The sequence below is a fragment of the Aythya fuligula genome, chromosome 3 (genome assembly GCF_009819795.1).
Source record: "Aythya fuligula isolate bAytFul2 chromosome 3, bAytFul2.pri, whole genome shotgun sequence".
Classification (NCBI taxonomy): Eukaryota; Metazoa; Chordata; class Aves; order Anseriformes; family Anatidae; genus Aythya; species Aythya fuligula.
The window spans coordinates 114050113-114066842 of record NC_045561.1 but is presented as its reverse complement, the minus strand read 5'-3'; the positions used below and the strand labels follow the sequence as shown (position 1 = coordinate 114066842).

Here is a 16730-nt window from a genome sequence, read left to right as displayed (position 1 = left end):
TCTTGGGTAGCTCTTAAAGGAACATTTCTAGATTCAGTGTATGAACTTCTATTAGACAACTGTTCAACATGATCTTCTTTAATTGCCAAGTCTCATGAAGTAAACAGCTGGCAAAATGCTGACAGAGCATTTCAACATCTCTACGCTGGCTGGTCTTCTACAAGTTGTATTCATCATTTTTCACTGAAAACTGATGTTTGATGAACTATGGAAAAACACCAGGCTTAGCTTTATCCCTCTGCAGATCTTTATCTTCTAGCCATCATGGAAATGAGGACGATAGTTAAGACAATGGTTCCAGCAATTCCACCAATTGTCATTCCCAGGATGCTCCCATGGACCTGCATTGACTGACACCTCTCACCTGTAAAGAAGAAGGTTTGTCCTGATGGGCACCTGGGAAAATAAAGCACAGATTTATGTAAATTAGAAGTTTTGTCCTCCTCCGTAGGCCCACCTTGAGATCCCCACACTCACTCTTCTGGATTGGCAGTTCCCATTAGATGGGTTCACATCAAAATATCCCCACCTTGTTTGGAGGCTATGGACATCCTCTAAAATCACCACAGAAGCAGATTCCTTTGGGTGTCCTTTCTGGTCGCTAACAGAAACTAGTCTCTGCAATCAAATATTTTGTTCCCACTGTTCTTTGAAAACATAGCGACACAGACCTTTGAGATCTGTAGCTCTGAATACTTAGTAGCTGCACCATTTGGTTCAGAGGTAAGTCAGGGCAACCAGGGAGGAGGTCTGTGATACCTGCAGCTTGGTCTCCCTTTCACATTCACACAGACTCCATCATTCTGGCAAGGGTTTGGAACACACGGGTCTTGCTGATAAGGCAGCCAGTCTTGAACAGGTTCCATATCCTGGAGAGCTCTCTTCTGCCTTTCAAAAGGGAAGCCTTCCATGACAGCAAATTGTTCTGATTGAACAGGGACTTCAGTATTATTGAGGTGAGTTAGATCTTTAAAAAATGGAAAGAGGTGAAAGATATCAGATAACCATGACTATTATTATACATAACATTCTTCACCCGAGAGGATAGACTGGAGAGTACTGCTTGTCCATTTGTTCTTTACTGAGCTGCTGCCCTACCATGGCAAGTTCTGTATATTTAAAGCACAAGGTAGAAAATAATACTAAAATTATAGCAACTAGTTAGCTAAATCAGTAACAGTCTGTGCTTTGGAAAATTGTGCCAAGTGTGGCTGTTCTGTTTGAAAATAAACAAAACAGGAACAGCCTTTTAGGATGGTTCAAAGCTTAGAATTAACATAGCTACTGGTTAGGGTGCTAAGAAGTAAATCTTCAATAAATCCATGCCATTTAGATTCCTCTGAGCTTAAACACTTCAGCCAACATTACCCACTTGAAACTAAAACACAAAAATGCTTTTCATAGTTGATCCCCATTAGAAAAGAAGATGGCTCAGGGACAGGTGGCAATAGTAATGTGAATGAGTGAAAAGGGATAGAAAGGATCAACAATTTGCATTTGCAAGGAGAATCAAGAAAATGGTTGTTACCATTAAATTCTGCAAAAATAATCAGGTCATCATTTTTCAGAAAGCTTCTACGTCTCAGCTGGCTGTGGGAGATGAAGCTGTTCCACCCCCAGCTTACAGTTCTATAGCAATTGCATGAGCTATCAAATTTTCCAGTTGTAGATGGTTTCTCCCATATTATGGTTCCGTTACTATCTGCAAAGAGAATATGAGTGGCAAATAAGAACTGCGAAGTTCTGCAGCCTAGAGCTATGACAACTTTTTTTTTTTTTTTCTGTGTTACAACATTAAACAGGATTTATGCTGCAAAATCAAGTTCAGGGCTCAGATATGCAAACAAATCACGGGGGACTGACAAATGATGCCAGCAGATGCTTAGAAATGGTCTGCGTGAGGTCTCTAAATCTATGTGAGGGAATTTAAATTCACAGCTCCCCTTTAATTGAGGACTGACCAAACACAAATTACCTCCTTGCTTTCATCAGCTAAGAGCTCCCACCTGCATGAGGACACCCCCTTATCATCTTTTAAGTACCTATGGTTGAGAGTCTGGCAGATTTTGTTCATGGCTGTGGTTCTGTTAAACATATTCATACCCAAGGTTTAAAATGTCCTGCTGAAAAAACATGTACCAAATTTCCACTGAAAAATCTGAGGAGGGAAGGAGACTTATATCTGGTATTTCACACTGTAGCAAATTCAATATTGTCCCATACTTATTTCTTTGAATGACCACATCCATGAGGAGTTCTAGGGCTGGACGTGGAACTGTGATACAACATGCTATATAAATCTGGAGCTAAAAGGTAGCCTGTGTCTGAAAGAGACAGTCTGCATCAAGCCAAGCAAAACTGGTGTCAGATGCTGCAGACTGATCTCATAGGTGTTGTCAGGTATGTTGTTTTATCTTACAGCTACAGTGTGGACCTTATATATTCAGACTGTGTATGTTCAAGTTATATCAAGCCCCAAAAATATAGTTGTAGCTTAAATTATTGTTGGATGCAATGGAATAAAACACTCTACTGGCATTATGTTGTCCTGTGGTGACAAGTCACAGGCAGAATGGGAATTGCCAACTCCTTGGCACAGGAGAACTCTCTACAAGTCTGTTATAAGGGGTGATGGTTTTAAAATAAAAAAGGGTGGATTTTGATTAAATACTAGGAAGAATTCTTTATTATGAGGGTGGCAAAGCTCTGGCTGCCCAGAGAAGCTGTAGATGTCCCATCCCTGGCAGTGCTCAAGGCCAGGCTGTATGGGATTTGGGCAGCCTGGGCTGGTGGAGGTGTCCCTGCACATGGCAGAGGTTGAGACTTTAAGTCCCTTCCAGCTCAAACAGCTTTATGATTCTATGATACTATGATTCTATGATACTATGATATAGTCAAACTCAGATATCCCAGTGATTAATTGTGGTAACAACCTTCTATGTATTGTTTGTTTTTTTTTTTTTTACATCAGATGATCTTTTGAGATAGGAACTATGAGTCATAAACAAGAAAATACCCCAAACTGGAAAATGAAGTCAAAGTTGCCCAGCTCTGGCTCCTGCATTGTCCTGTGACTCAGATTCTTTGGCTTTCATTTCCACCATTCCTCCAGGCAAATAACACTTACCTGATATAACCTGGTCTTTATTTGTGGTGAAACTTCTGCTTGAAGACATCCTTTTCAAGATGTCAGGGTCCTGGTCCAGCACTGTGAGCATGGCTTGGCGATTCAGAGCTGGCCACTCTAGAACAGCATCATTCTCTCCACTGCACAAATGAAAGGCAATGCGAGTGTAGCCACTGGTGCTGGATTGGGGATACAAACTTATGCCATAAGCATAACCCTCAGGACTGTAAAACCGGGGGCTTTGAATAACGTCTCTTGATGCATTTTCGAGGATTTGACTGAAATTCCTAATGACCCACACAGCTGTGGGACAGGGGGTCTCCGTCAGTGTGACATCGTCAATAATGATCCCACCAGATGAATCGTTGGGGTTTCCCTTTAGTCCTTGAAAGAGGTATCGGAACTTCTTCTGAGCACTGAGGGTTACATGGGCGATTTTCCAGTTATGGTCATTATCCGCTTTTGTGAAAGGAAGGCAAAACATTGACATCAGCAAGATTAGTGATATTCTGAAGCAGCTTATTCCTAGGTAGCTATTCCAGCTGTATTTTTAGACAACTGGACCTCTCACAGAGTCATGAAGACTGGAAGTCCTAAGTGGGTATTATGATTATTTTATGCTTACATTGCATTATCATCAAATTGCTTTGGACACATTGTATTAGGAACTCTTCACACATTAGTGAATGCAAGTCTTTAGTATAAAGAGCAGCATGCTAAATACCAAGACATAGGAAGTGGATGGGGATCAGTGACCCAACGTGTTAGAATGAACTGTTGTGGCCACTTTTTCATGGACTTGTCCTTCCCTGCAAAATGCAGTAGCTTGATAAAGGCCGTTGATCACAGGTCTTGGGTTTTGACAGCAAAAATGTTTAGTGATGCAGTGGCTGAATTTGTGCTATTTAGCAAAATCATCCAAAGTGGGAACTCAGTTCACACTTCCAGAGTTACACATACTTTTCTATTTGCAGGCGTATAAAAAAATCAGCTGGGGTTTCTAATGTCTAAAGAAGAGCACAGGTATTCCTAATCTTTAAAGATGAGCAGCTCACTGTCAGATCATACTATAGCCAATGAAGATCTAGCCAATGATCTCCAGCAGTTTGGGGTCCCTCCCTTCACTGAGCATAACATAACATTGTTAGATTAGGAACATCGTGACTTCTGCTGTGGAACACTTAAATTACATAATCACAACCCATGGTTTCACTGCTAAATGTGAATAATAAATATTGCATAATACCAAAATCCTTAGGTGGACTGCAACATACTCTCCTGGTAGCTTAAGAAAAATGCTTTGATTTCTAAGCCAACTTTTTCTTCCCAAAAGTTCTATATATTCCTCTCATTTCTAGAATTACCCTGAAAGGTTTGAATTTTCCTCATCTTGCGAACATCTCCAGTCCCATCATCTTCCTTAAGCCAGATGATCAGCTTGTCAGAAGGGCTTCCTGTGATCTTATAGAAGAACTGGAGGCACTGCTGAGTTCTCTTGGGATAAAGGATTCGAGACTCCAGGACTGCTGCCTCCTCTGCATTTCCAGAGCTGGTGTCGAAGTACATGAAGTAGCCAGCATCTGTGAAAAAAAGTGTACAGTGTCAACATCTCTTTCCATCTTTCCTGCTAGCTGCATGGTATATATTTATCATTTCAACTCCACTCTTTCAGTAGGCATAAGTGTAGTAGCTAACATAAATAGTAGAGGAAACAGTGCATAATAACCATGTAGACTGGGGTACAAAGTAGTTTAGGACTAGTAGGGCTAATAGTTTAGCATATATATGGAACTCATTGCCAGCAAAACTACTGCCAGTTTTGTATTAGTTGGTCTAGCTGGAAGTTGGATGCCTCAGGAATGTCAGAGATGAGACAGAAGGTTCAATACTGACAGCAAGTAACTAGCAGATTTATTATTACTTGATTTATACTGAAGATAATCCAAAGATGAGATCTTGGAGATCGTATACTTTATTACCTTATAAAGAGTAAAATAATTTCTTATCAGTGATAAAGATAATAAAAAAGGTTTTGGCACTGAATTAGCACTTTCTTGACCTTGAACAGAGATAAGGTCTATAAGTAACTTGTCCAAAGACATTTGAAAACTCAGCTTCTCGGATTGAGCAAATTGGGCAAAAAAGAACTTCTGTCCCTCTAGTTTAATTTCCTACTAAGTTTCTCTGAAGTTATCTTTAGATTTGAAGAATCTACTTTTTTTTTTTTTTTTTTTTTTTGAAGAATCTATTTTTTTTATGTGTACCAGGAATTAAGCATCTCCACAAATGTCTTGGTATCACATGAACTTGTCATATCTTATCTGTATTGCATTGCTCTTCAGTTACCCATTACAGTCTGTGATTAGATTAAACAGTGAAATTCTTTCAGCTGCTATGGGAAAGCCTCCTCTGCTGGGGGCAGGTTCCTTGGATTCTTGTGGTTTTAGCTAACAGTTGGCTTATCATCAGTTAAACCTGTGGCTGCATAAATGCAGTACAGCCACCTGCATCATCAGTGAAGCTACTAGAGCTGTTCTGTCTATTGCATTTGCTCTAACCATGTCAAGGCAACATTTTCCTTTACCATTAGGACATGGTAACAATGTTTTGAAATCATACCCATAGACACTTTGCCAAAGATACTGAATTGCTTTATGCACACATAAAACAATTTGCCATTAAGTTAAATTTATGTTAAATTGAAGTACAGTTGCTGCTGCTCCAGGTGGGAAACAAGTCTGTGAGCCTTATTCAGATGCCTGACTTTGTTGTTGAGCTTATTGTGGTATCAAAGCCAGATGATCCCGACTCTACCTCCTTCTTGATAAGAAAGTGAAATAAAAGCAACAGAAAGCATCTATGGCAGTTAGGATATGGCCTCAGTAGACTTCAGCAACAGGATACATGGATCAAACACACAGCCAGACTGCCAGTTCCTCTCTACATTTTAGGTTGTACTTTCCCTCCTTCATTTTAACCAGTAATAAGTGAATGCAAGAAGTCACACTGTTTGGGCAAAATACAATCCATCTCTGTTAGGAAACCAAAATTAGGTCCCACCTGAGATGGCTGCAGAAGCAATTCTCCAAAAGTGTCTACATTCCTGATGGAGTCAAAGAGCCTTTGAAGGCCTCTGAAAAGAGAGGCACTCCCTACTCAAGCAATTCATTTTGGCACTCTGGAGATCCTCATAGGCACCCAACCCTTTCCTTTAACTCTTCAGGAAACATCAGTGCTCATTTTACACAAAGTCACAAGATGTTAAAGCATAAGTGCAAGCTAAGTGCACACTTTGGACAGATTGGATTTTACCCAACAATATCAAAAAACTCAGCTGAATTCTTCTTTTTCATTTACAATTATACAATGGGGAAAAAAAATAAAAAGAGCAAAAGACTGAAAAAAGACAGATGAGGGTTAGAAGCATGTACTTATAGACACTGTCAGATGGTTTTCTTGAGTTATATTGCATTCTCAGACCTGACTGACAACCACCAGCTTTACAAGTGCTTAATGATCTCTTCAGTGGCAGGGTCACATCACGGGACAGCCTCCTCCTGTTTACAGCAAGTCAAGCTTTGCCTTTTTTGAAAAGCAACAAAGCACAACTGAATGCGCTTTAGGCCAGGATTCCTTCACCCTGAACTTAGGCAAAATATACCAAAGTCACTTTTTTTTTTTTTAAAGTCTGTTGTAGGTTTCCACATCTAAATAACAACAAATCAGGCTCTTGCTTTTCAGAACTGTCTGTTGGGACTTAATCTTTATTCTCATTTGTAAACTAGCAAACTGTAACCCTCGCTGGGGCTCACTCTACCCTGCTTGGGATTTTCTTCCTGTGAAAAATGGCAAAAATAGCATGTTAAAAACAAAATTATCCCCAGACTCCTATCATAAAAAAAGCACTGTAACTTTCTTCCTTCTCCAAAGCCAGCACTCCTCAAGCTTAACTTATCATTCACTTTCCAAACATGTTTATGAGTAGCTTATGAGTGCTATTCCATTCTTATCGTGGAGCAACATAATTCTTACTCAGACTTTGGAAGCTGCAGTAAATCCCTTTCCAGGTTATATCAATAGTCCTCCAGTTAATATTGTTCTTTGTCCCCTTTTATATTGCTGGAGTGGAGAACATTCCACTATGCTTTAAAAGCTTAATGAAAGCAGTGGTGCAACCATAAGCTCAGACCCACAGTGCCAAGACAAGTGCAAAGAAAAACAGTGCTTTGCTTAATGTGAAACATTACAAACAGGTGTTTTCTGTGTAGTCTTCTAAATATGATCATTTAATAATGTGTTTTCCGAGTAGCCAGTGCTGGGTTTTCTGAACAGTTGAGCACAACGCCAGGTTCAGAGAAGTTGTTAAAGGTGCTGTATTTAAAGCACATAGCCCAGCACAGATATGCACAAGAGACAATTGCTAACTCCTTCTCCATAGGAAAGTGTTTGTTACTTTACCACTGCAGCGCCCAGAAACTGTGTGGTCTTCCTGTCCTGCAGCACTGCTCTGCTGATGGACCCAGTCTAGGTCATCTCTGGTGCTCTGAATCATGCCACAGATATTTTCAAGCTCAAAAGAACACTGATCCAAAAACGTGTGAGTTGAAGCTGAAAAAAAAAAATGCACACATGGTTATCTCCATGTATTGTATCATTTAAAAGAAAACTGGAGTATTTCTGCTCTAATTTTAGTGTTTGTTTTGGTTTATTTATACTAGTATAGACATCATGTAGTGACGGCCCAAACCCCAGCAATCACAATCTGCTTGATGAAGCATCCACTTTGCTTGATGAAGCAAAGTCCAGCCAGCCACCTTAGGCAGGTTCAGCAGAGTTTGCCTGCACGTGGATGCTTCTAATGGCAGATCCACAGGGACAATAACTTGTTGCTAACAATCACACCTGGTGATAACATCTTCAACCAGATCAGCAACCAGCTGATGGAGCGTCAGACTCTAGAATCAGCCAATACCAGGTGCAAAATGATCTAATTAAGACTGAACATCAGTAAAAGAGGACAAAGTACATTGCCTTCACCTCATAGCAGAGGCGTAATGAAATTGCTCACATACCAGCAAACAACCACATGTCTAAGCCCCTAGGAGCATCATGGAAGAAAATGTGCATAACCTGACTTTTGTTGAGTAACTGTTAAGTAACTTTTATAAATGCAAGCAGTTAGCAGAGCCAAAGAGAGGGACGAGGAGGGAGTAAACAGTTTGGGTCTCTGCACCACAGTCCCCCTTCAATACTGCTTCAAGAGCAGCTGAGAAGTATAAACAAATAATTTGTCATGGTTAAATTATGACTTACTGCAGTTATACATGCGATTAAGTCTTTCCAGGTCGATGGCACTGAGATCTAAACGTTGTCCAATTATGTCATTGAATGCTGGTATCTTCGTTGTGATTGTGGGGATACTGTCATTTTTGTTAAAGGAGTAAGGTGCATAGTGCATCACTGATTCATAGTCATAGGGAGTGTTCAGGTCAGTGATGAAGCTGTCATCATACTTCAGAAAGTTGTGTTCTCTGTCTGGTAAAAGAACAGAAAAGTTTTTCATATCACAGATCAATTGGAAAGGAAATGGTTTTAGCATGGCCCCTTGAATGCAGTTTTATGAGGCAGAATTTATCTACCTGATAGCAATTACTTTAGGATAAAATACTCAAATGTAGCAAGATTGGTTTATGAAGTAATTTTGACAACAAAGCATTGTCTTTAGATTGCAGTTTTGCATCCTCATATGACTTCAGTAGCTTCAAAGTCAAATATCAATGAGCTGTAAAGAACAATGTAAAGGAGATCAGATTAGATGGTCTAATGGTAAGCATCCTGAAGGACTAAACTTAAGGATTAATGTACTTCATTCCAGAGCCTGTGAATATTGATGCAAAAGTTTCCCAGAATATTAGATCACATAAGAACAAGGAGGAGTCCTGGAGCTTTTTACTTCCTAAGGAGCCAGGTGTGGCAGTCCTGGATTGCCCCCAGGCTCTGGTCTCCTTTGTAGCAAAGGGCACGTTAGGAATCTGTGAAAAAAAAAAATAGTTTGTTTTACCCTCGATTGATTATATTGCTCTGGTATTGGTATGGAGATGTCTCTTGGAAACACGTGTCTCAAAGTCTCTTGGTGAAATCATTTGTTCTTAGAAAAAAAATTCATTATGAAGGTGTCTAATGGGACAGGAAGAGGGAGCCATTTCACATACTTTGGCATGGAAGTAAATAAATAAAGATTCCTAGCCTTTCCAATCACAAATAATGTTTTCAATATATCTGGCATTCTCCCTCTGAGAAGAAACAGCACATGACTGCACTCAGTGGATAATTACAGCTTCTCTGTGTGACAGCTGCCCTTCCTTGCAGCTGCATTCTCGGCACAAAGGTCTTCAGTCCAAGGCTTGAGATTGTATAAGGGCTTGAGTTTATTTTCTTGCAGGTATCTGAATTGCACCTTTAATCAAAAATAGTAAGAATCTTGATAATTACATGCTATTGCTTTTTATAGCTGGAGACAAAACCTTGGCAGTACACAGGCATGTGTAACGTTTTTCAGATCATTACCAGGCAAAGGGTAACTTCTATTTGTTTTTAGAAGATACAAACCATACAGTGAGGAGGCAGTCTCATTTCTTAGTCTCTCCTGTGTGTTTTCTCTGAAATCTTATAGGTTTATTATCTTTTCTATCAATAGCAGCCTGAACAGGGGATCTCTTCTCTAGCCAGCAGCTATCTGCATTGAAGTCTGTGAAAATGCATTATGGCCAAAATTGTTACCATGCCATTAAATTTGGGTTTACAGATCACTAATGCAGGAATAGATGGACACACATATATACATGGCACAATCATATCAGCCTTATTTCCTTTTAGAGGAGCAGATATTACTGCAAATTAAGGTGAACTAAACCAAAACCCCAGACTGAAGGGCACTGCACAAATCCAGCCTTGATAGATATTTTTTTTTTACGGTCTAGAATTTGAGCCTTTCTCTGTAACATGTGGTAAATCCTGTCCGTGCTGACCCCAACAACACAGAGGAATTCATACTTATACAAACTCATACTGATGCAACCATCTAAAAAGGGTTAGATGGAGTATGGCCCAAAACTGTATATTTTGGCAAAAAATGCCTGTTTGACTTTTAAGGGCAGTCTCTGTTCAAGGTGGATGGTCCTAGTTGCAGGCTAGCATAGTGTTTATGTTTCTGACATATAACATGGCTAAATCCAACACAAGGTCAGCAAATAAACCTTCCTATTCTGTCTCTAATCATTTAGTTCTTTCAAACTGCTTCAGTAGAAGTTTTCTACTTAAGAAATTTGCCTAACTGGAAAATGAAAGCTTAGAGTATGGATAGAAATGTACACAGTATATAGGAATTGACTGTAATGGTATCAGCCCAGCTCCAGAGCTTCATTCAGAGTAATAATAAAAAAACATAATCTGTATTGTTTTTCTGTTGTTCCACATTTGTGGCCACTTAATACACCACAAACAATCTCTCAATTCATCTTCGTAGCCCTCCTCTGGATTTACTCCAGCAGCTCCATATCCCTCTTGTACTGGGGAGCCCAGAACTGGACACAGTATGCCAGGTGAGGCCCCACCAGGACTGAGTAGAGGGGCAGGATCACCTCCCTCGAGCTGCTGGCAACACTCCTCTGCATGCATCCCCGGATCCTGTTGGCCTTCTTGGCCACAAGGGCACACTGCTGGCTCATGGTCAGCCTGCTGTCCACCAGGACCCTCAGGTCCCATTCTGCAGAGCTGCTCTCCAGCAGGTCAGCCCCCAGCCTGTGCTGTTGCTTGGGGTTATTCCTCCCTAGGTGCAGGACCCAGCACTTGCCCTTGTTGAACTTCATGAGGTTCCTCTCGGCTCATCTCTCCAGCCTGTCAAGGTCGCTCTGAATGGCAGCACAGCTCTCTGGGGTATCAACCTCCGAGCTTTGTGTTGTCAGCAAACTTGCTGAGGATGCACTCCATAAAAGTCAGAATCTAGATACTATCATCATCAACTTCATCACCTTGACTTGAGCTGAGACCTAATTAGTAGTAAGGTGATTTGTTTTCAGGGCTGCTGATAGCAATAAAAATCATGGTCTGCAAGATCAACAGACACATTCCTGCTCAACCACCACAAGAGACAGCATGTAGAGGGCAGAGACAAGTAGGAATGCACATGGCCATTCAGCTGGGAGCAATTCAAAATATCATATAATGCACTTGGAGGTCAGCAGAAACTGCTTGTACCAGCAGTTTTTATCTATCCAAAAGATAACACAATGTTCCCTGAATCCTGTTACTTTCTGAGAAGCCTTTTGCATGTATTTTTAACTTATATGCAAAAATATTGAGTACATTACTCTGGAAACTTAAGTAATCTGGCTTCCACATAGAGCATGAGTGATGGCAGGGCAACTTTGCTGCACTGGCATCTCAAAGCATCACTGTTGGGAACCAGAGTTTATACTTAATGTCTTTGCTAGCATGCCTTTTGGAACTTGATATAGACTCCCATTCACCCTTTTTCAGAAAAATATTTGATCATAAAGTAGTACAGAACCAGCCCTCACAGAAGACAGAAGCAGAGACTGCCAAGGGGGACTGTGGAGACTCAGAAAGCCACTGAATCTGATGGAGTTAAACCTGAAAGCAAGTATCTGCCAGAGACATTGGGCAGCGGAGAGCAAGGTAGAACCCTATTTTATGTGTCCTATCTGATCTGATCACTTTGAGGCTTCTTTATGTACAAAGTAGATCTTTCCAGTCCCTGGAAAATCTCAAGCTCCGAGTATAAAAACTTTTTAGATTTTGGAGAACCCTTCATTAAAGAGCTACCTCGAAACTCAGAACATGTTGGGGGTCCCAAAACACCCTCCCAGTAAGCTTACAATTTGTAATTATGTGGCAAGAGAAAATAGATCCTTAGAGAGGGGAAGTGATGTGCTCAAAATCAGGGAGCAGACCAGTTGTGGAGCCAAGGGGTAATGGTCTTCAGACTTCCAAGCAGATTCTCTCTCCTACAGCCTTAGACAGTCTCTGCTCTTTCCCCAGTGAATTTGTATCAAAATCTATTTACAGACTGATTTACAGGGTCCTCCGGGGTGACCTAGTGTCCCTAAGTCGTATCTTTAAGCAAGTTTTCAAATCTGTTGTGGGAAGAAAGATACTGATAAGTCTGCACTTTAGAAAATCTGACTTGACGTTCAAAACCAACCTGCAAGAATTTCATCCCACCAGATTGTCACATAGTCATCTCGGTCCATCCTTGACTGCTCATGGTAAAATCCCAAAGCGTGCAGGATCTCATGTTCTACAATTGCTTTGTAGTCACACCCTGCCCCAATGGAGAGGTTCTGTCCAGTCTGCAGGTCCCCCACCATGGACCAACACCTGAGAAAGAGAGAGATCTTACTGTCAGATAGCGTTCTCTTCTTTGCATTTAAGTTCTGTCTGCTCACTTTAAATGCAAACTGTATTATAGTACTATAAATATTTCTTTAAGTACTGACCAAGTACCTAAATATCTATAGGTACTCTACCCTGAAGGCAAACTAAGCTTCAAAAACCATACTCAGTGGGTACTGAAAACAGAGCTTGAGCCTGTGGTGTCTTCAATAGCTGCTGCCAAGGGGTTTCTGGTACTAGGCTCTTCAGCACCAACTTGCCAAAAATCATGCCTTACATTATTTTAGGACACATATCTGAATCTCAGGGCAGAGCAGAGGGCAGAAATAAAAGTGTCTACATGCTTTATGGAGGTTGGGAGAACATGAAACATTCACAGCTGATATAATGAGATTTTTGTCCTTTTCTAGGTCTCTTTAAAAGTATGTTTAGATATAGGAAATAAGAGCAATAGTACAATAAATTGTCTTCCCACAGTTTTTTGTTGTTTGTTTGTTTTTTACCGTTCTTACACAGATTTCAAAATCTAAATTCTGGTTATTCACATTCTTGGTAAGTTAAGATGGTGTGCTTTGGGGTCACTTCATCCACTATGGATATAAAACAACCCTAGGTTGGAAAGTGAGAGCAGTTGAAGAAAACCCAGCAATAATAGGATTCCCCTTATCAAAGAGTAGCCATCCAAACATTAAATGCCCATTTCAAGTTCCTCATCTGAATGTCGCAGAATCACACAATCACAGAACTGTAGGGGTTGGAATGGACCTCGAGAGATCATCGGGTCCAACCCCCCTGCCAAACCAGGTTCCCTAGAGCAGGTTGCCCAGGGAGGTGTCCAGATGGGCCTTGAATATCTCCAGAGAAGGAGACTCCACAACCTCCCTGGGCAGCCTGTCCCAGTGCTCCGTCACCCTCACCGTGAAGAAGTTCTTTCGCATGTTGGTGCCGAACTTCCTGTGCTCACTTTTGTGGCCATTGCCCCTTGTCCTGTCCCCACAAATCACTGAAAAGAGGTTGGCCAAATCCCTCTGTCTTCCACACCTCAGGTACTTATACACATTGATGAGATCCCCTCTCAGTCTTCTTTTCTCCAGGCGGAACAGCCCCAGGTCTCTCAGCCTTTCCTCACAGGGGAGATGCTCCAGGCCCTGTATCATCTTTGTGGCCCTCTGCTGGACTCTTTCCAGGAGATCCCTGTCTTTTTTGTACCAGGGAGCCCAGAACTGGACACAGTACTGCAGGTGATGCCTGACCAGGGCAGAGTAGAGGGGGAGGATCACCTCTCTTGACCTGCTGGCCACACTCCTTTTAATGCACACCAGGATCCCATTGGCCCCCTTGGCCACCAGGGCACACTGCTGGCTCATGGTCAACCTGTCGTCTACAGGTTGTCCTCTGTCCTCTGCAGTCAGCAGAGGGAGGCAGATGCTTCCAAGCTGGATCTAAGGTGGGTTACTTTTGTGATGGCCTCTTTTTCTCTACTGACAACAGACTTAGACTAAGCTTTCAGACTACTGAAGTCAGATTAAATGAATTTTCATTTGATTCTACACAGCAGAGCTACACAGAAATTGATATAACCTTACCCACTTCCTTTTATAAAGAATACGTAGGTTCTCTCTCCTTCATATGGCTTGAAGTCAATGCAAGACTTAAGACGGAACATCTCAAATGCCTGGAGAATAACTCCTTTGGCATTCAGATCTGGAAAACAGATGTCAACAACAAAGCACCTCTAAGACACAGCATATCGTTCACCCCAGAGAGGTAATACACACAGATTTGTGCATGGGACCAAAAGAAAAAACGATTTAAAACAAAAGTAATTGTATTTGATTAAAATATGTTTTGTTATGATAGGTGTAGGGAAAAAATTATATTGGTGTAAAGGAACAATCTGGTTATTTGTGAATTTTACTGTGAAAGAACCAGATTGGGAAAAAAAAATAAAAAAATAAAAAAAGGAAAATTTTTATCACGGTGACTCCAGTGCAAACAAGGATTGGAGTTAAAATTTGAATAAAATATTTGCATTACCTAGGTCATTGCCCAGAATATAGGGAATGGGGAAGTTCCATCTGTAGCTCTCATTTCTTATGGCATTTCGCTGCTGTTTCTGAAAAGGGAATTAACAGCTGGTGATACAGCTGCTGTGCAGAGATGGGCTGATTTGTACCAAAAATACAATTAGGACAAATGCTAGCTATAAAGTTTTTAATTACTTACAGGGAGCATGATATCACCCTGAAAGAGGTCCAGTCCAGCAGCTGAAAAGAAATTTAGTGAAAGGTAATGTAAATGGACTATAAAATACATCAAAGAAATATTTTAACTCAAAAGCCATAGTGAGCTTACTCACACAAAGTTACATCCACAGGCACTTATAGAAAATAAAGACGGTCTAGCCTTAGCTTCAACTCAATATTTACTACTCAGCAATATCTATATTTTTGATGGCAGAAATCTGGTGACATTGATTATCTGTGTCTAGTTTTATAACCTCTTGCTTGCTGCCAGGCAGTGGCAACAGTCACACAATGAGACAGTTCTCTAAATAACATAGTAATATTGAGGAATGCATCAGGAAAAACATTTTTCAGTGCACCATCTAGAAGGATATATGGAAATTTGCACTACAGGACATTAAAAAAAGTAGAGGAAGACTGTACAATGGGTTGTGTCTTTTTCCCAGAGACTTTTCCCTAAGACTAAGTTATCTTAGGGAAAAGATACTTTACAAAAAGATACTTTATAAAAGGTACTTTGCAAAAGATACTTTACAAAAAACATATATAGATGGGGGGAGACTCTGGAGCCTTTCAGTTCATAAGATGTGTTACTTTCTTAACACCAGGCCAAACTTCAGAAGTAAAATGTGCCTGCATTCTTTGCTTATATAAAGTTGCAGTCTGTCTAGACCACAATTTCACCCACAAGAGACCTGAAACTTCAGCATTTTGCTCACAATATAGAACAGAACAGAACAGAACAGAACAGAACAGAATAGAGTAGAGTAGTTCAGTTGGAAGAGACTTTCAAAGGTCATCAAGTCCAACTGCCTGACCACTTCACAGGTAAGCAAAATTTAAAGTCTGTTATTAAGGGCATTTTGCAAATGCCTTTTGAACACTGGCAGCCATGCGGCATCAACCACCTCTCTAGGAAGCCTGTTCCAGTCTTCGACCACCCTCACAATAAAGAAATTTTTCCTAATACCTAGTCTGATCCTCCCTGGAGCAGCTTGGTGCCATTCCCATGCAACCTATCATTGGTCACCAGGGAGAAGGTACTGCTAGATTCAGGACTGGATGAGAATTTAGACATGAACTTACCCAAGTTTATGTCTGGAATATCTTTGGTTATATCACCAGCATCAGCATCTGCAGCTGCAAGACAGACAAAACACATGTTCAGATGTGGTGGTACACAGCAGGCAAAAGAAAATGCTACAAAACTCAAAACAGCCCACAGAGCACTTACTAGCTCCACCAGAGAGATGCTCGACCTGAAAGAAAACAAAATACAGCCAGTATAAGCTATGGGATGTCTCTGGACTGACGGGAGCCTGTAGAAATCAGGTTTCTACTTACAGAGACTGGAGTACCATATGCATAACATAACAGAAGCGCTAGGCAGAGCAGGAAGCTGCTGGAACCCATTTTTGCAGTGGAAATGGAAGCTGGTCCCCCTCATCTCTTGCATTATATAGGGCATGCTGCTGAGCTTCCCACAGAAATCAGCCAACCAGCGTGGAACTTCCCACCTTTGTAACGTTATAAAAGCAAAACTTCCCTCCTAATGGCAGGTGATGGCGTTGTTGTTATCATTTACCCAAGTCCACTTTGGAGGACTGCTAGAGAGGAATGTGCTAACTTCCTGTGTTAAGGGCAGGTGGTGAAAGGCTCACACAGACTTTGTGTGAGAAGATCTCGATCTGGCCCAAGTCCCTGACTCCTTCCACTGTGTTTGTTATCTGTCAGCATTACAATCTCAGCAGCACTGGAATCAAAGCCACGTGCTTAAGGAGAATTATTGAGTTTATTGCTCTCTAGCGATATTAGAATAAATTAATAATTAACATGGCATTGTAAAGATTAGAGATAGAAGAGATATGATTATGTATGTCCTAAGAGCACTTTCCCATGGCTGAACTAGTCCCAGGACAGATGGCACAGTGTAAAACATGCTA

General features: G+C 41.0%; 1 protein-coding gene across 1 annotated transcript; it reads right to left on the bottom strand.

Annotated features, from left to right (window-relative positions):
* Window positions 1–248: 248 nt before the first annotated feature.
* LOC116487512 (meprin A subunit alpha-like) lies at window positions 249–16200 on the bottom strand. The gene is made up of 14 exons (XM_032184508.1): window positions 16132–16200; window positions 16022–16046; window positions 15874–15927; window positions 14768–14808; window positions 14579–14657; window positions 14128–14245; window positions 12351–12526; window positions 8441–8662; window positions 7586–7735; window positions 4492–4707; window positions 3128–3586; window positions 1529–1702; window positions 760–967; window positions 249–396 (listed from the first exon to the last, which is right to left on the bottom strand). Exons 1-14 carry the CDS (start codon window positions 16198–16200, stop codon window positions 249–251), a joined length of 2139 nt encoding a protein of 712 aa, XP_032040399.1.
* Between the last annotated feature and the right edge of the window lie 530 nt (window positions 16201–16730).

Excerpts from the sequence above, each read along its gene's own strand:
- LOC116487512 (XM_032184508.1), bottom strand. The coding sequence starts at position 16,200 with ATGGGTTCCAGCAGCTTCCTGCTCTGCCTAGCGCTTCTGTTATGTTAT. Across the intron at positions 14,809-15,873 it reads TATTCCAGACATAAACTTGG|CTGCTGGACTGGACCTCTTT; the intron begins GTAAGTTCATGT and ends ATTTCTTTTCAG. Across the intron at positions 4,708-7,585 it reads AGTTTCTGGGCGCTGCAGTG|ATGCTGGCTACTTCATGTAC; the intron begins GTAAAGTAACAA and ends TTTTTTTCACAG.